This window comes from Carcharhinus amblyrhynchos, chromosome 33 (genome assembly GCF_965287045.1).
Source record: "Carcharhinus amblyrhynchos chromosome 33, sCarAmb.v2.hapA, whole genome shotgun sequence".
Taxonomy (NCBI): Eukaryota; Metazoa; Chordata; class Chondrichthyes; order Carcharhiniformes; family Carcharhinidae; genus Carcharhinus; species Carcharhinus amblyrhynchos.
In genome coordinates, this window is record NC_137356.1 from 9,996,416 (window position 1) to 10,016,484 (window position 20,069).

A 20,069-nucleotide genomic window follows, 5' to 3' on the forward strand; every position below is an offset into this window, starting at 1 on the left:
AAGTAAACTGGACCAGATGCTGGGCAACATGACAGCTCAGTGACTATCGCTGTTTGCTGTGCAGATACATGGATTTGGGCCAGTGTCTGCGGGAGTTTGCGCATTCTCCCCGTACTTGCATGGGTTTTCTCCAGGTGCTCCAGTTCCCTCCCACACCCCAAAGATGTGCTATTAGGCTGATTGGTGTAACAAATTGTCCCTAAATTAGTCTTCCCTCAATGCAGAATGCCATAAGCATAGACAAGGGTCATGGGTGGAGAGGGGACTCAATGGTAAAATGGCGGCGCGGGCTCGTTGGGCCAAAGTGCCTGTTTCCCGGGCTGTTTTGCTCTTTGTTATGTACTGCTGAGATGTTATCAGACTCTGGTCAGACTATACTTGGAGTTTTGCTAGCAGTTTTGGGCCCCGTATCTAAGGAAGGATGTGCTGGCCCTGGAGAAGGTTCACAGGAATGATCTATGGAATGAAGAACTTGTTGAACGAGGAACAGTTGAGGACTCTGCATCTGTACTCGTTCAAGTTTAGAAGGATGAGGAGGGAACTCACTGAAAACTTACAGGATACTGCGAGGCCTGGATACAGTGGACTTTGAGAAGATGTTTCCTAGAGTAGGACAGACTAGGATTCAAGGGCACAGCCTCAGAGTAAAGGGACGAGAGTAAACATCCTCTCCGCATCCACTCTATCCAGGCCCTGCAGTATTCTGCAAGTTTTAATAATATCCCCCGTCCTTCTAAATTCCAACGAGTACAGACCCAGAGTCCTCAACTGTTCCTCATACGACAAGCTCTTCATTCCAGGGATCATTCTAGTGAACCTCCTCTGGACCCTTTCCAAGGCCAGCACATCCTTCCTTAGATACGGGGCCCAAAACCGCTCATGATACTCCAAATGGGGGTCTGACCAGAGCCTTATACAGCCTCAGAAGTACAACCCTGCTCTTGTATTCTAGCCCTCTCGACATGAATGCTAACATTGCATTTGCATTCCTAAGTGCCGACTGAACCTTCAGGTTAACTGCACGAAAGGTTGACGGTGAATGTTCATCCAAATATGGGCACACATATGTGCTACTCCTATTTGGGGAACGGGGGTGGGGGGGTGGGAAGAAGAAGAAGAATTTTGCAGAGTTGGAAGCAGGGAATTTACTGTGCTTGCCAGCTGGTTATTTATTTATTCTGGAACTCAGCTACTTAAATAGCATTTCAACATCCACATCTCAAAGTCCAAGGACTCAGAGTTTCTGCCCGATACTTGTTAAGTGCAGTGTAGAGGAACGAACCTGCTTGTCTTCCCTGCTTTTCTTGGCTTCTTCAATGAGCTGCTGCTTGAGTCGCAATCCTTCTTTGGCGATCTCCGCCATTTTCTGCAGGGTTTCCTTCTCTTTGCGCCCTTGCTCCCTGTTTGGTGGCAGAAGAACGCACAGAAGATTTATTCAACCCTCGTGACACGAGAGGCCAACAGTTCAACTGCATTGATTACAATTCTCACAGGCAGAGATGGGGCGCAGAGAAGTTACAGAGTTATTGTCCCCAAAGGGCCCGCAATCACAATCTTCTCTAAAACCAGAAATGTGTTTCTATCAGTTTCTGTGCTTGTGCTTTCCTGTTATCCCTGCATTCATTCATAGTCCAGTGACACAACCCCAATAATACTGGGCTCAGAGTTTCTATAAATGCCCCTGATAAGAGTTCACTGATTAATTGAGCTATCCCATGGAAGGCCTACAGTGCAGGAGGCTATTCAGCCCATTGAGCCTGCACTGACTCTCAAAGAACAGTACACCCCCCCCCCCCCCAAATCCCTGTCATCATGCATGTCCCATGGTCAATCCATCTAATCTATACCATTTGGGACACTAAGGGATAAGTTACCATAACTAATCCACCCAACCTGCACATCTTTTGACACTAAAAGGACAATTTAGCATGACCAATCCACCTAACCCGCACATCTTTGGACTGTGGGAGAAAACCGGAGCACCTGGAGGCAACCCACACAGACACGGGGAGAACATGCAGACTCCACACAGACAGTGACCCGAGGCTAGAATTGAACCCGGGTCCCTGGCACTGTGAGGCAGCAGTGCTAACCACTGTGTCGTCGCCCTAAATTTAAAGAACAAAGTGTTTTCAATTCTCTGGCATTTAATCGTGCAAATTCAGAACATGGAAGAGTTGCAGTGATATCCTGGTCTGAACAAGCAACAGACATCCAAGGCGAGAACATAGCAGATGGCAGGGTTGACAAGCAGTCAAGTTTATTATACAGATATGATCAAAATAAATGGTGAATCAGACTGGAAGGACCAAATGGCTTTCTTTGCATCTATTTTCTATGAATCTGACTAATCAACAAAGGGACCTCGAAATGGACAGCATGGTGGCACAGGGGTCAGCACTGCTGCCTCTCAGCGCCAGGGACCCGGGTTCGATTCCTGGCTTGGGTCACTGTCTGTGTGGAGTCTGCACCTTCTCCCCCATGTCTGCGTGGATTGCCTCCCACAGTCTGAAAGACGTGCTGGTTAGGGTCCATTGGCCGTACTAAATTCTCCCTCAGGTGTACCCGAGCAGGAATGTGGTGACTAGGGAATTCTCATAGTAACTTCATGGCCAATCCCCCTAACCTACACATCTTTGTACACTAAGGGACAATTTACCATGGTCTATCCCCCTAACCTACACATCTTTGGACACTAAGGGACAATTTACCATAGTCTATCCACCTAAACTGCAGTGAAGATTGATTGGCAGTGTTAATGTAAGGCTACTTGTGACAGTAATAAATACATAAAAATTAATAACTAATTAAGGTGCGAGCTGAAAGTCCACAGTGATTGAGGCAACGTCCAAATATTGACCTCCCTTAGTCCAGCTAAATGCAGCATTCCGGTAGTCCATCGGAAATAAGTCTTTTACGTTGCCACTGACAGTGACAGATCATCATGATTATACTCACTTGCAGGTATTTTCACACAAAGCGCCGCTGTTGTATTCATCTGTAGTATCACAGCAATCTACAGAGGTGACAAGAAAGGAACACTGTACTTAAGCAATAAGAATAATGTTCCGAGCAAGACAATGCACGGGAGCTCTGGGGGATTTAAATCTGTCATGATTTTCTGGCGAAGATGTGTCAAATTGACTGAAGCCGCCTAAGGCCAGCAGGCTAGGCATGGTGGCACAGTGGTTAGCGCTGCTGCTTCACAGCATCAACGACTCGGGTTCAATTCCCAGCTCAGGTCACTGTCTGTGTGGAGTCTGCATGTTCTCCCCCAGTCCGCGTCTGCGTGGGTTTCCTCCGGGCGCTCTGATTTCCTCCCACACTCCAAAGATGTGCTGGTTAGATGCCAGAGTGTGGCGACTAGGGGAATTTCACAGTAATTTCATTGCAGTGTTGATGTAAGCCTTACTTGCAACACTAATAAATTAGCTTTTTTATTAAGTTCCCCCAGTTGTGAAAAGGACTGTTTAATTCACTCGTGGGACATGGGCATCACCGGCTGGGCCAGCGTTTATTGCCCATCCCTAGTTGCCCTTAGAGGGCAGTTGAGAGTCAACCACATTGCTGTGGCTCTGGAGTCACACGTAGGCCAGACCGGGTAAGGACGGTAGATTTCCCCAAAGGACATGAGTGAACCAGATGAATTTTTCCGACAATGGTTTCATGGTCATCAGTAGATTCTTAATTCCATTAATTTTTTTAATGAATTCAAATTCCACCAGCTGCCGTGGCGGGATTCGAACCCAGGTCACCCCAGAACATTAGCTGAAATTCTGGGTTAGTAGTCTAGCGATAATACCACTAGGCTAGTTCACACAAGATGATCAGGTGCACCTTCTGGCCCAGCTGGGTAGCACCAAACCCCTCAGAGCAGCAAAACCCACACCTTCAGACTAAAGCACAAACATGGGAAAAGTTAACTATACCCTAATAGTAGGTTTGCTTTTGGCTGTGATAAATACCACCTCCCATAATAGAGACTGGGAGGAGAGGGGGAGCAGAAAGTACTGCCCAGGAGCTTGCACAGGGGAGATCATCGCTAGGGAGCTCAGAAAGGGACTGAGACAGACAACGGATATTAAAATAGGAAAAGGAGATAAATTATCACATGTGGTGACAGCCCAACTTGGCAGCTTGCACATGAACATCTGGTCACTTAATCAAATAAGTTGGGTCTGAATAATGAGAAGTCAAAACAACACTAATAAATTAGTTTTCTCGATATTAAGAGGGTAATTTGTCACAGTGTAGCTGAGCTGCTGAAGGATTAAGCTCCAACACTGCTCTAGCATGCGTCATCCTCCCATCACTCTGTTCCACTGACAGCCTGAATGGAGCTAGACTGGGTGGGTGGAGGGGTTTCTGCAGCTAATAGCTCAGCTTGGCACTCCTGTAACTGCGCAGTTCATCAGTACAAATCACTGCTCTGCCTTTCCCTTCATTTGGAAGGAAGTATCACAGAACAGAAGGAGGCCATTCAGCCCATCAAGTCTGCACCAACAACAATCTCACCCAGGCCCTATCCTTGTAACCCCACATTTTTACCTGTCTCTATGAATCTGACTCATCTAACCTATGCATCCTGGGACACTAAGGGGCAATTTAGCATGGCCAACTCCCCTGTGCAAGTTCCTGGGCAGTACTTCCTGCTTCCCCTCTCCTCCCAGTCTCTATTGCGGGAGGTCGTATCTATCACTGCCAAAAGCAAACCTACTATTAGGGTAGAGTTAACTTTTCTCACGCATCTTTGACTGTGGAAGGGAACTGAAGCACACGGAGGAAAGCCCACACAGACATGGGGAGAACATGCAAACTCCACACAGGCAATGACCCGAGCCAGGAATTGAACCCAGATCCTTGGAGCTATGAGGCAGCAGTGCTAACCACAGTGCCAACATGCTGCCCTCTATGTATGACCCATCAATATAAGCTTCCAGCATACTTGCCATTGTACAGATCTGTATACTGCACACGTAGCTAATGTCACAAGCGGCAAATTAGTATCTCCCATGTCAGATGAGGATTTTTTTCCTAATTCCCCTCTCCTTACTTGAAAATGTTTGAGTCAAACGGTGTAAGATTATCCGGGCACCAACACTGAACAGCAATCAGGAATAGGGCTGCTTTCCACTCCAGGAACACCTCCCCACCCCACCATAAAAGTGCATTAGGCCCAGATTAAAAATAAACAAAACCCTATTTAAACCATTTAAGGAGCAATAAAAAGACATCTAATCAGGCAGCCGATGCCATAATGGAAAAAAAACAAAGCTGCTTATAACTGCAGAGAACATGATTTAAAAAATATTTGGCAGAGATAAGCTAATGTTGTTGTGCACTGAAAACAAAAGGAAAGATCTGCCCCTCTACACTGTGTCCAGGCCACGATTATGTTGACTGTAGTCTAAAGGGAGGCCAAACTTGCAAATACTATTGTGCCTGTACCTACAAGCAATCAGAATCTCCCCAACCAAATCAGCTCCTCGAACTAGGCCCTTCCACTACGTAAGCTAAAGGGAACGCCCATCTTCAAAAGACCATTGTAATTAATAAGCAATCAAACTCTGTGCATTGCTTTACAGCTGCGCTAAAAACCTTTTTTTAATTCATTAGTGGGACATGGGTGTTACTGGCTGGGCCAGCATTTATTGCCCATTCCTAATTAACCTTGGAGGGCAGTTGAGAGTCAACCACATTGCTGTGGCTCTGGATTCACATGTAGGCCTGACCAGGTAAGGATGGCAGATTTCCTTCCCTAAAGGGATATTAGTGAACCAGATGGGTTTTTCATGGTCTCATGGACAATGGTTTCATGGTCATCAGTAGATCCTTAATTCCAGATATTTTTTATTGAATACGATTTTCACCATCTGCCGTGGCGGGATTCGAACTCGGGTCCCCAGAACATCAGCTGAGTTTCTGGATTCATAGTCTACCGGTAATATCCCAGGGTTTCTTTGCCCATGACGAAAAAGAGCAAATATCCAAAGTCAACCCCCACCTGTGACAAGCTAGCCATTTCATCAAGAGACCAAACTGCAGTTGGCCACACCATACCACCATTTCAGAACAGCGCTTACCGCAAATGCCGTCATTCACTCGGGAGGATGGAATGTACCGGGGTCTGTGGCCAGCGTTCGTGCAGTGGAAGCTACCATTCGGACAGGCAGATGTTCCTGGGGAGAGAAAGAAAGCCAACAGAGTCAGCGGAAAAACTTTCATTTATACAGCACAGCAAACCTTTGCACCTGCCAGACTGAGCAAACAAGCTGACCATCCAGTCAGCAGACATGGCAAAAGGTCCTGGGGACCTTTGAACATAAATGCCGACATTTAATGGCAAAGTGATAGTATGGGGAGGTTAAGACCACAATCAGAATGAATTTGTGGGGCATGGATGTCACCGGCTGGGGCAGTATTTATTGCCCATCCCTAGTTACCCTTGAACTGAGTGTCTCACTTGGCCATTTCAGAGGGTAGTTGAGAGTCAACCACATTGCTGTGGCTCTGGAGTCACATGTAGGTCAGACCGGGTAAAGACAGCAGATTTCCTTACCTAAAGGACATTAGTGAACCAGATGAAGTTTTCCAACAATGGAGACTAGTTTCATAGTATAGCATTCTGAAGGTGCAGGAGGAGGCCATTTGGCCCATTGAGCCTGCACTGGCAACAATCCCACCCAGGCCCCATTCCCACGTATTTACTCTGTTATTCCCCTGACACAAAGAGGTAATTTAGCATGGCCAATCAACTTAACCTGCACATCTTTGGACTGTGGGAGTAAACTGGACACCCAAAGGAAACCCACGCAGACACGGGGAGAATGTGCAGATGCCACACAAACAGTGACCCAAACCAGGAATCGAACCCAGGTCCCTGGCGCTGAGAGGCAGCGGGGCTAACCGCTGTGTCAACCCGGGTCACCGTCTGTATGGAGTTTGCACAGTCTCCCCGTGTCTGCGTGGGTTTCCTCCCACAGTCCAAAACACGTGCGGGTTAGGCCATGTTAAATTGCCCCTTAGCGTCAGGGGGAATTAACAGGGTAAATACGTAGGGTTGCGAGGTAGGCCCTGGGTAGGTTGCCAATGCTGGCTTCTTGGGCCAAATGGCCTCCTTTTGCATTGTAGGAATTCCATGAATCAAATTAATTAGCACAAGTCTTGTTGCTGAAGTTAGGGCAGCTGACAGGTAGGTGGCAGCATAAGTACACCTGATTCTAAGCAGAGTACTGATGATCCACTGTTAGCGATCAAATGATGAGGCCCACACAGCAACAAAGATACATAGACGAACTTCTCCCCATGACGCCCACTGTAGCTGTGCAGTCCCCAGCACTTCAAGAGATGGGCAGCACAGTGGTTAGCACTGCTGCCTCACAGTGCCTGGGTCCCAGATTCAATTCTGGCCTTGGATCACTGTCAGTGTAGGGTCTGCACATTCTCCCCGTGTCTGCATGGGTTTCCTCCGGATGCACTGGTTTCTTCCCACAGTCCAGAGGTGTGCGAGTTAGGTTCATTAGCCATAGTAAATTATCAGGGGATTAGCAGGGTAAATGTGTGGCGTTAGGGGAATGGGGTCTGGGTGGGATTGCGGTGGGTGCAGACTCGATGGGCCAAATGGCCTCCTTCTGCGCCGTAGGGATTCTATGATTCTCCAGGCAAGAGGCCAGTCAGGAAAAAGAAAACAAATCATTTGCACTTGTCAGTTCAGCTACCTGAGCGTCAGGACTGTGTTTAAGTGTAAAATCGATACAACTGCAAGCTGGAGGGTAAATTAAATCTATTCTTCCAAGCAGTGACAGCCTATTAAAGTTCCATTCTGCCCTTTGGCCAAAACATAATTACTCAATTTAGATTTCAAAAGGTAACAGCACGACAGTGGGTTTCCTGGAAGCAGGGGAGGGGAGGGGTGGGGGGGGGGGAGCGAACGGACAGAGCGATTTCAGTCTGAATGAAACAAATGATGATTTGAGCAAATAATTTAACATGACGTCCTGTCTCATGAGCACTTGAAACGTAACCGGGTGGGGGCCACGGTGGCACAGAGGTTAGCGCTGCTGCCTCACAGTGCCAGGGACCCGGGTTTAATTCCCGGCTTGGGTCACTGACTGTGTGGAGTCTGCACATTCTCCCCGTGTCTGTGTGGGTTTCCTCCAGGTGCTCCGTTTTCCTCCCACTGTCCGAAAGACGTGCGGGTTAGAGTGCATTGGCCATGCTAAATTCTCCCTCAGTGTACCCGAACAGGCACCAGAGTGTAGCAACTAGAGAGATTTTACACAGTAACTTCATTGCAGTGTTAATGCAAGCCTACTTAATAAGAACATAAGAAATAGGAGCAGGAGTAGGCCATCTAGCCCCTCGAGCCTGCCCCGCCAATCAGTAAGATCATGGCTGATCTGAAGTGACTCAGTTCCACCTTCCCGCCTTCTCCCCATAACCCTTAATCCCCTAGCCTATCAAAAACCTATCTACCCGCGTCTTAAATATATTTAGTGAGGTAGCCTCCACCACTTCAACGGGCAGAGAATTCCAGAGATTCACCACCCTTTGAGTGAAGAAGTTCCTCCTCAACTCCATTCTAAACTGCCCCCGCCTTATTTTGAGGCTGTGCCCCCTAGTCCTACTGTCCTTCCTGAGCGGGAAGAGCCTCTCCACCTCTATCCTATCCATCCCATTCATCATCTGATATGTCTCAATGAGATCTCCCCTCATTCTTCTAAACTCTAACGAGTACAAGCCTAGTTTATTCAGCCTCTCCTCATAGTTCAACCCCCTCAACTCCGGTGATGCTACTTGTGACGCTAATAAATAACCTAAAAAACATGGAGTTGCAGGAAGGATAAGGAAGATCCCAGTCATAATGATGGTGGATTTTCACAGTAACTTATAGAATCACAGAATCCCTGCAGTGCAGAAGGAGGCCATCTGGCCCATCGATCCTGCATGACAACAATCCCACCGAGGTCCTATCCCTGTCACCCCACATATTTACCCTAGAAATCCCTCTCAGTCAACTTAGCATGGCCAATCAACCTGACCCACACGTCTTTTAGACTGTAGGAGGAAGCCCACGCAGACACAGGGAGAATGTGCAAACTCCAAACAGACAGTGACCCAAGCCAGGAATCGAACCTGGAACCCTGGCATTGTGAGGCAGCAGCGCTAACCCGCTGTGCTGCCATGCCACCCAGTGACACTAATAAATAAAAACTTGAAGAATACAAAATCTCACGTAAAAGGACATTACAAGAAGTAATGGCCACAGTTTAGGGATGGGCAATAAATTCTGGCCAGCCAGTGACGCCCGTGTCCCTCGATGTAATAAAAAAAAAGTTTAAGTGATAACAGATCACTTGCGCAAAATACTCATGACTTGTTAAAAGTGATGTCAATCGCTTCACCCTCCTCAAGATAAGGCAACTTTTCTCATAAACTCTTAAGATAAAAGCAAAACACTGCGGATGCTGGAATCTGAAACAAAAACAGAAAATGCTGGATAAACTCAGCAGGTCTGACAGCATCTGTGGAGAGAGAATAGAGCCTAGGTTTCCAGTCTGGATGACCCTTTGTCAGAGCCCACACGTCGATGAAAGGCCATTCTCTCTCCCCACAGATCCTGTCAGACCAGCTGAGCTTTCCCAGCATTCTCCGATTTTTTTCTCATAAACGCCTTGCCGAAAAATTCTCTTTTACTTCGACCAGAATTTGTTTTTGTGAAGTTTCACGCAACTTGTGCAATCTGAGTAACTGGGTGATTTTTTTTTTAAAAAAGAATCCCTACAGTGTAGAAGGAGGCCATTTGGCCCATCGAGTCTGCACTGACCACAATCACGCCCAGGCCCTAGCCTTCTAACCCCACATTCCCCACTGATTCCTCTAATGTACACATTTCGGGATACTAAAGGGCAATTTAGCATGGCCAATCCACCTAACCTGCACATCTTTGGACTGTGGGAGGAAACCCACACAGACACAGGGAGAACATGCAACCTCCGCAAAGACTGTGACCCGAGGCCGGGAATCAAACCCGGGTCCCTGGCGCTGTGAGGCAGCAGTGCTAACCACTGTGCCACTCTCCAGCCCCTAAATTAAAGTACTCTTCAAATACATCCAAATAGGAGCAATACACATCCCTTTTCTTTGGTACATAAATTGTGACTCAGGAATAAAAATCCGCGCATTTCTATTTCCTTCGGCAGAATCATCTGGGCGGCAAGGTAGCACAGTGGTTAGCACTGCTGCTTCACAGCTCCAGGGACTTGGGTTCAATTCCTGGCTCGGGTCACTGTCTGTGTGGAGGCTGCACGTTCTCCTCGTGTCTGCGTGGGTTTCCTCCGCATGCTCCGGTTTCCTCCCACAGTCCAAAGATGTGTGGGTTAGGTTGATTGGCCATGCTAAAATTGCCCCTTACTGTCCTGGGATGTGTAGGTTAGAGGGATTAGTGGGTAAATGTGTAGGGATATGGGAGTAGGGCCTAGGTGGGATCGTGGTCGGTGCAGACTCGATGGGCCGAAGGGCCTCTTTCTGCACTATAGGGCTCTGTGATCATAGAATCCCTACAGTGCAGAAGGAGGCCATTTGGCCCATTGAGCCTGCACCAACACCAATCCCACCCAGACCCTATTCCCATATCCCCAAATATTTACCCTGCTAATCCCCCCTGACACTAAGCAGCAACTTAGCATGGCCAATCCACCTAACCTGCATGTTTGGACTGTGGGAGGAAACACACACAGATATAGGAAAAACACGCAGACTCTCATAGACAGTGACCCGAGGCTGGAATTGAACCAGAGTCCCTGGCGCTGTGAGGCGGCAGCGCCACATGGGGCAAGGTCAGTTAGCACATCTGTGGAACATACCGATTTCAAACAGGTTAATGACTGCATTAAAATGGTCCACGCAGCTGTAACACAACCTCATTGACCTCGAGGCAAGAAATGAAATCTCTCTACCGGTTAATGTGTAAGAAAACACTATTTTTTAAGATTTGTTTCACTTTAAAAAGAAATAAACAGAGTCATATGGATGGATACAGGCCCTTCAGCCCAACTTGTCCAGGCCACCCAGTTTTTAACAAGTCTCACAATACCAATCTGACCTGGTTCATCTGAGCCGTCCTTACAATCACAGTAGTCATCATTCACCTCGTCGAACGGAATTGTTTTGGAGCCATCCAAACAGGTAAACGGTTTGGACTCATCGTAGAAGTGTCGGTCTGCGGGGAAAGAGATGGATTATTGCTTAAAAATTAGAATCACACAGCTTTTTAATTTTAATTCAGCTTGTCTCAATTGTTATGTATAGTCAAGAGCGCAGAGCTGATATAATAATGGTGCAGGTGCTCCACACAAGACACATCTGCACCTTCTACTTCTTTCTCCCTCATGTACCTCACTAAACTGGGGGGGGGTCAGTTTAGCTCGGTTGGCTGGACGGCTGGTTAGGTGATGCAGAGCAACGCTAACAGCGCAGGGTTCAATTCCCTTACCGACTGAGGTGAATCGTGAAGGCCCCACTTTCTCAACCTTGGGTGGCACGGTAGCACAGCGGTTAGCAGTGCTGCCTCGCAGCGCCAGGGACCCGGGTTCGATTCCCAGTTTGGGTCACCATCTGTGCAGAGTCTGCACATTCTACCCCCTGTCAGTGTGGGTTTCCTCTGGGTGCTCCAGTTTCGTTCCACAGTCCGAAAGACATTCTGGTTAGGGTGAACTGGCCGTGCTAAATTCTCCCACAGTGTCCCCGAACAGGTGGCGGAGTGCAGCGACTAGGGGAATTTTCACAGTAATTTCATTGCAGCGTTAACGTAAGCCTAATTGTGACACTAATAAACAAACTTTTTTTGTTGCCCCTCACCCAGGGTGTGGTGACCCTCAGGTTAAACCACCACCCAGCTCTCCCCACTCAAAGGGGGAGCAGTCTGTGATCATCTGGGACTGTGGCGACCTCACTTCACGAATGCTTCTCCACTCCCTCCCCCTCCTCCACTCTTTCCCAAATCAGTTCTTATGCCTTTGATGAAGGGAAGCCTTGTCTGAACTCTGGAATCCAATTACTAAGACACAGGACAGATTGCAGTGCTGAAAGGGTATGCATTCTGTTGGCTTGTCATACATCCTAGTCTGGAAATACAGCAGTTTAACGGGATGCAAACTGAATCGAATACTGAACTGTATGAAACACCAATACATTGAAATAAGCAGCACCTGAGTGATGCATTGGTGCTGAAAATCAGGGAAGATCTGGAGAGTAGCAAGGGAGAAACAGTTTCCTTTGACGTGGAAGGATAGAGTGCAGATACAAAGGAAATAGCAAAAGAGGCAATGGTGAAAGAGGAAAACACATTTTTAATACAGCACGTGGTTAGGATCTGGAATGTACTGTCTGAGAATGTGGTGGAGACAGATTCACACAGTGAGTGGTTAGGATCTGGAATGCACTGAGAGTGTGGTGGAGACAGATTCACACAGTGAGTGGTTAGGATCTGGAATGTACTGTCTGAGAGTGCGGTGGAGGCAGATTCACACGGTCAGTGGTTAGGATCGGGAATGTACTGCCTGAGAGTGTGGTGGAGACAGATTCACACGGTCAGTGGTTAGGATCGGGAATGTACTGTCTGAGAGTGTGGCGGAGACAGGTTCACACAGCCAGTGGTTAGGATCTGGAATGTACTGAGTGCATGTTGGAGGGAGATTCAATCGTCATTTTCAAACTGGAGAATATTTAATAAAAACATTTCTAAAAAAAGAATTGGACTATCTCTGGAGAGAGAAAAGATTGTAGGGTTAGTGGGAAAATGCAAGGAAGTTGCTTTTCCAGAGGGCTGGCATGGACTTAAATGGGCCAAATGGCCTTTTTCTATGCTGCAACCATTCCATGATTCCCCTAGTGCCATCTTCCTGAAAGAGCTGCTATCCAGCGATGCCTGGACAACAAGAAGTGGACTACACTAAAGTGGAGTCACTATTAAAAAGAAAAGTACCGCATTAGCTAATGAACAAATCGCAATATCCCAAAACCTCCAAACATTTAAGAGACCAGATAAAGAGACACAAAAAAAACTGGAAAACTACTCAGATGTAGCAGGGAGAGAAAGGATGAATGGTTCAGGTCGATGATCTTTCAGTGCCCAAATAATCCGTTTTAATGATAATGGGATAAATATTGGCCAAGGCACTGGGAAAATTGCCCTGCCCACCTTTGTAACTGTAACTTTTGGAACCAACTCATACGACAGGCATTAAGATTTACAGAAATGGGTGAACGCAATCAAGCACGGATGAACATGAGGTAATACTGTTGGCAGGAAAAACGGAGAGGTTATTTAGTACTTGGAGAGCGAATGACTAGGTAGGGCTGAGGGACAAAGGGAACTTGGTGAACAAACATCAATCACTGAAGGTTGTGCAACAAGTCATAGAGTCATCGAAGTCGATGGCACAGAAAAAAAGGCCCTTCAGCCCATGGAGTCTGCACCAAAATACAATCCCACATTCTCCCCATCCCTCTCCCACTGTCCTCAACTAACCCCACCCCCCACCACTTTCCTCCCCCACTACCCTCCCCCTAGTAAGTAGTCTCACAACAGCAGGTTAAAATCCAACAGGTTTATTTGGTAGCATGAACTTTCGGAGCGCTGCCCCTTCATCAGGTGAGTGCAGGATTTGGATGGAGGATTCATCACCTGATGAAGGGGCAGCGCACCAGAAGCTCGTGTTACCAAATAAGCTTAAGAACATAAGAACATAAGAAATAGGAGCAGGAGTAGGCCATCTGGCCCTTCGAGCCTGCCCCGCCATTCAATAAGATCATGGCTGATCTGTCGTGGCTCAGTTCCACATTCCCGCCTTCTCCCCATAACCCTTAATCCTTGTTGAACTTTAACCTGGAGTTGTGACACTACTTACTGTGCCTTCCCCAGTCCAACGCCGGCATCTCCACATCATCCTTCCCCTACTACCCTTATCCCCTGCCCTTCCGCATCCCAGTGCAAGGTTCCCTCCAGCACACATTACTGGTTTAATTCCCATATAGGATCTTTGAGGTTAGTTACAGTTACTAAAACTAATGAACATTAATTACTGAATCATTTTCTTTTAAAATTTATTAGCGTTGCAAATAGGTTACATTAACACTGCAACGAAGTTACTGGGAAAATCCCCTGGTCGCTCCACTCTGGGACCTATTCGGATACACAGAGGGAGAATTTAGCATGGCATAACTAAGGAAATTTGGCATGTCAGCTATGACTCTCACCGACTTTTACAGATGCACAATAGAAAGCATTCTTTCCGGTTGTATCATAGCTTGGTATGGCTCCTGCTCTGCCCAACACCACAAGAAACTACAAAAGGTTGTGAGTGTAGCCCAATCCATCACGCAACCCAGCCTCCCATCCATTGACTCTGTCTACATTTCCCACTGCCTGGGAAAAGCAGCCAGCATAATCAAGGACCCCACGCACCCCGGACATTCTCTCTTCCACCTTCTTCCGTCGGGAAAAAGATACAAAAGCCTGAGGTCACGTACCAACCGACTCAAGAACAGCTTCTTCCCGCTGCTGTCAGACTTTTAAATGGACTTACCTTGCATTAAGGTGATCTTTCTCTACACCCTAGCTATGACTGTAACACTACATTCTGCACTGTCTCATTTCCTTCTCTATAAACGGTATGTTTTGTCTGTATAGTGCACAAGAAACAATCTTTTCCACTGTATACTAATACATGTGACAATAATAAATAAAATCAATTCATTTAACCAGCTAGTCTTTCAGATTGTGGGAACTGGAGCACCCGGAAGAAACCCACACAGACATGGGGAAAATGTGTAAAACCAAGCTGGGAATTGAACCCTGGTCCCTGGCACTGTGAGGCGGCAATGCTAACTGCTGTGCCAACATGCTGCCATTGTCTGTATGACTTTAAAGTGGAGTGTTGTGGTTAATGCAGCCACTCCCTATCCCTGCATTGCTGGCATTGTGTTAGAGACAGTAAGCAGCCTCACAACATCAGGCCAAAGTCCAACAGGCCTACCCAGTATCACAAGCTACAAACCTCCAGAGCGCTGCCCTTCCACCAGGCGAGCAGAAGCCCTACCCACAAACAGGGCATACAAAGACACAAACTCAACCTACAAAACAATAGTTGGAATGCAGGTCTTCACAGGCAACCAAGTCCCAAAGTGAGAGGAGACAGGGCCAAGCACAGGCCAAAGAGATGTGCGTTGTCTCCAGCCAGGACAGTCAGCGAGACCCTGCAAGCCCAGGCAAGTCGCGGGGGCCACAGACAGCGCAACATGAACCCAAGACCCTGGTCAAGGCCAATCGCTCACATGCGGAACCCAGCCACCAGTCCCTGTCCAGCGACCCTGCGCTGTCATGGATGCACAGGAAAGGATGCCCGAGGCATTGTACATTGAGGAGACCATGCAGACCCTACAACAACGGATCAATGTCGATAATCACGAAGCAAAAGTGTTCTCTTCCTGTTGGGGAACACTTCAGCGGTCACAGGCATTCGGCCTCTGATCTTCGGGTAAGCGTTCTCCAAGGCGGCCTTCACAACACACGTCAGCGCAGAGTTGCTGAGCAGAACCTGATAGCCAAGTTCCGCATACACGAGGACGGTCTCAACTAGGACCTTGGCCTCTTTTAAGGTCAAACCAAATAAGCAAACTCAAGTTAAATCAGGACAAAATGAAAGGGGCAACTCCCAAAAAAAGGGGAACAGCCCGAACAGAAAAGTACAAAGGAAACTTAAAAACGTCATAATGTGATTATTCGGTCGACAGCGCATGTGGACACCGCGTGCTCCCTCTCCAGGGACACCTGGCCGTGAACGTAGCCACGGTAGAGGGGCAGACAGTCAGGATGGACGGCCCCCTCGATCCCCACTGCCTGGACCTGTAAATGGCACGTTTTGCCAGGCCCAGGAGCAGGTTCAGGAGGGGGTCGCCATCCCTCCCCTCCCCTCTCTACACCAGCTGTCTGTAGATCAGGAGCATGGGACTGAAGTGCAAACAAAACATCAACAAAAGATTCTTCAGGAAAACAAAAAGGGAGCGCAACCTAAGACACGAAACGTAGACATGGTCCCCAGACTCCACAAGGCCACAGAAGGGGCAAACTTCGGAGCCCGTGAACCAGTGAATCTATGGTTGTGCCCAACTGCTGCATGCATCACCCTCCACCCCAGGTCCCTGATGTAATTGGGTGAGATCCTTCCGTAAATGGGCCTCCACTGGGGACTTCCGCTGCCCAACGGCAACAAGGCCCGCCAGGGTGTATCCTGGCGACAGGCGAGGATGCAGTAGATGAAGGTGTGCAGCAGCAGCTCGTACAGGAAACCAACTGGGATCTTGGGTTCATGTCACACTATCTGTAACCCCCACGACTTGACTGGGCTTGCAAAATCCCACTAACTGTCCTGTATGGAGACAATACACATCCTTTAACCTGTGCTTAACCCACTCACACTGTCTGTACCTTTAAGACTTGATTACCTGTAAAGACTCGCATTCCAAACATTCTTTTGTAAGTTGAGTTTGTGTCTTTATATGCCCTGTTTGTGAGCAGGACTCCCACTCACCTGATAAAGGAGCAACGTTCCGAAAGCTAGTGGCTTTTGCTACCAAATAAACCTGTTGGACTTTAACCTGCTGTTGTGAGACTTCTTACTGTGTTTACCCCAGTCTACCTCCACATTACTGCGTCAGAGGGCAGCTCCCCTCCCCTGTGTGTGTGTGTGTGGGTGGGTGCTGGGCTATGGTGGGTTACTCACTGGACAGGGACACCCCCTGGGGCCGCTTCACCTCCACGCCAATGGCGGCGCTGCTCAGGGAGAGCAGCAGGAGGCCCACAGCCACCCGCACGCTGCCGAGCACCGCCATCCAATCAGCGACGGGGTTCCGCAACGTCCAGTCAGCGAGCGAACACCCAGATGGCCAATCAGCGAACGCCCTCCTTTCGCACGGCACCCAATCAGTGAACGAAATCTAGAAGCATCCAATCAGCAATCCCGTAGAGTCCCACCAACGTCCAATCAGCGAGCGAACACCGAGGAAGCCAATCAGCCAGCACGCTCCAGCCAAATGGCGGCCAATCAGCAAACAAGGTGGAAAATAGCCAATCCGCGATCGCCTGCAGTGCAAACCAGCGTCCAATCAGCGAGCGTATTATCGAGAGAGCCAATCAGCGATCGGTCCCTGGTGAGAGAGCGGCGTCCAATAAGCGAGCGAATACCCAGAGAGCCAATCAGCAAACGCGTCGGAGCCCAGCGGCGACCAATCAGGGAAGCAGAAGCGAGGGCCGCTGCCTAATGGGAGAGCGGGTTCCAGCCGTGGCGGTGTCCAATGGGCGAGCGGCAGTCCAGCGGGGCGGGCAGACAGGCAAGCGGGCGTCCCGAAGCGCAGCGCCGAGCAGGACAACTGGGAGCGAGAATGGCGGAGTAGGAGGAAAAGATTTAAAAAAATACAGAGAAAAAGAATCGAGGGAGTGAAAAACCGGAGGCAATATTAGAGAATCAATTTAAAGTTCAAAAGGAAAGAGAGAGAGAATGCTCGGCTGGCCTCCAGCTCAGGCCGCTCCGGCCCCGCGCGCGACGCTCCGGCTTCTCGAGACGCTGCCCGGGTGACGCGTCACCACCGCCGCCTCCTCCTGATTGGACGGAGCGGCCCGGCAGTACTGCGCATGCGCTGACTCTTCCCGAACGTCCGTGCGCATGCGCCGGGTCTTTCTCCCCAGTGCATGCTGGGTGTTGTGTTCCTCGCCCCACCGAGTTGCAGTGATTCATTCATTTGAATGGGAGGAGATTACGCACAGACAGGGGAAGGGTTTTTTAAAGTTTGATTTCATTTATTAGTGTTACAAGTGAGGCTTACATTAACACTGCAGTGAAGTTACTATGAAAATCCCCTAGTCCCCATACTCCTGTTTGGGTACACTGAAGGAGAATTTAGCACAGCCAATGCACCTAACCAGCACGTCTTTCCGTCAGGGAAGGAAAGCTGCCAGCCTTACCCAGTCTGGCCTACATGTGACTCCAGAGCCATAGCAATGTGGTTGACTCTCAACTGCCCTCTGAATAAGGGCAACTAAGGATGGGCAATAAATGCTGATGAGGGGATGCCAGCGTTGGACTGGGGTAAACACAATACTAAGTTTCACAACACCAGGTTAAAGTCCAACAGGTTTATTTGGTAGCAAAAGCTACTAGCTTTCGGAGCTAGTGTCACAAGTGTCTTTATATACCCTATTTGTGAACAAACTCCCACTCACCTGATGAAGGGGCAACCAGAACTCCGAAAGCTAGTGGCTTTTGTTACCAAATAAACCTGTTGGACTTTAACTTGGTGTTGTGAGACTTCTTACAATAGATGCTGGCCAGCCAGTGAAACCCATGTCCCACGAGTGAATAAAAAAAATTCTGGGGCCTGTTCGGGTACACTGAGAGAGACTTCAGCACGGCCAATGCACCCTAACCAGCACGTCTTTTGGACCATAGGAAGTAACTAGAGCACCCGGAGGAAACCCACGCAGACGCAGGGGAGAACGTGCAGACTCCGCACAGACAGTGACCCAAACCAGGAATTGAACCCAGGTCCCTGGCACTGTGAGGCAGCAGTGCTAACCACTGTGCCACCGTGCCAGCAGGAGGAAATTATACATATGCACACACGCAAACACGTGGAGTACGTGGACAGGAGGAGATTGCACACATACATACAGAGAATGAGGGAATTGGAATTATAAAGAAGAAAAATGCTGTGTTGGCCTTTGTAGTGAGTGGACTTGAGTTAGAGGTGCACCATAGAGAGTATCCTTTTCAGTTGTATCACAGCTTGGTATGGTTCCTGTTCTCTCCAAGGTCTACAAAGGCTTGCAAACAAAGCCAGTCCATCACGCAAACCAGCCTCCCATCCATTGACTCTGTCCATACTTCCCACTGCCTCAGGAAAAGCATGATGTGGGTATGTCGGCGTTGGACTGGCGTAAACACAGTAAAAAGTCTGACAACACCAGGTGTTGTCAGGAAAAGCAGCCAGCATAAGTAAGGACCCCACGCACCCCGAACATTCTCTCTATCACCCTCTTCCATGGAAAAAGATACCAATTGCTACAGTCATGTACCAACTGATTCAAGAACAGTTTTTTCCCCTGATGCCATCAGACTTTTGAACGAACCTACCATACATTAACCTGATCTTGCTCTACACCCTAGCTATGACTGTAAGACTATATTCTGCACCCTCTCTTCACTACCACAGAAAGTAGTTGAAGCCAAAACATTGTGTGATTTCAAGAAGGAATTAGATATAGCTCTTAAACTTAAAAGAAATGTTAAAAACCCACAGTAATGTGGCTGCCTCTTTACTGCCCTCTGAAAATGGCCCAGACATGATTTGCCAAAGTGCATCTTTTTGTGCGGTAACTCTATGCTATAATTTAAGGCTAATCCTGGTGGGTTGGCAATCCTTAATTTGAGGGGCACTGGATTTCTTTAAAAAATAGTTTTAAAAAGTTGAGCATCTTTCTAAATAGTTGGGGGGGGGAGTGGGCATGAGGAAAGGCCATTTGAAATTTAAGTGTCGTCCCATTGGCTATTGAAGTTCATTTTCCTTTCCAATTGGCTGGAGAAGACATGTGGCAGGACCAATGGGGAGAGTGTGGGGCAGGTCCCTGTGATATCAAACTTTCCAAAGGTAACATTCAGGTTCAGTTGGCAAGCCTAAATTCTTAAGTGTATTCTGCATCCTTTCCTTTCCTTTTCACCCTTATACTCTATGAACAGTATGCTTTGTCTGCATAGTGCAAGAAACAATACTTTTCACTGCATCCCAATACATGTGACAATAATAAATCAAATCAAAACAAAGGAGCAATGTTCCAAACTTGGACCCAACCAGTGAAATTTTAGAAAGTTTAGCGTAACTTCCTTTGCTTTTGCACACCAATATGGGAGGGGGAGATCAGGAGGGGGAGATCAGGGAGATGGAGATCGGGGAGGGAGAGATCAGGGAGGGGGGATTGGCTGGGGGGAGATTGGGGAGGGGGAGATTTGGAGAGG

General features: G+C 48.1%; 1 protein-coding gene across 1 annotated transcript in view; it reads right to left on the reverse strand.

Annotated features, from left to right (window-relative positions):
• The window catches only part of prkcsh (PRKCSH beta subunit of glucosidase II), a 95,636-nt gene extending 77,992 nt beyond the window's left edge, over positions 1 to 17,644 (reverse strand). Inside the window, exons 1-5 of the mRNA XM_080216617.1 lie at positions 16,785 to 17,644; positions 11,105 to 11,221; positions 6,084 to 6,179; positions 2,959 to 3,016; positions 1,283 to 1,400 (exon numbers count right to left, since the gene is read on the reverse strand). Of these exons, the coding sequence (XP_080072743.1) occupies positions 1,283 to 1,400; positions 2,959 to 3,016; positions 6,084 to 6,179; positions 11,105 to 11,221; positions 16,785 to 16,893 (498 nt within the window). The 5' untranslated portion in view covers positions 16,894 to 17,644. The remainder of the gene's footprint in view (positions 1 to 1,282; positions 1,401 to 2,958; positions 3,017 to 6,083; positions 6,180 to 11,104; positions 11,222 to 16,784) is intronic.
• Between the last annotated feature and the right edge of the window lie 2,425 nt (positions 17,645 to 20,069).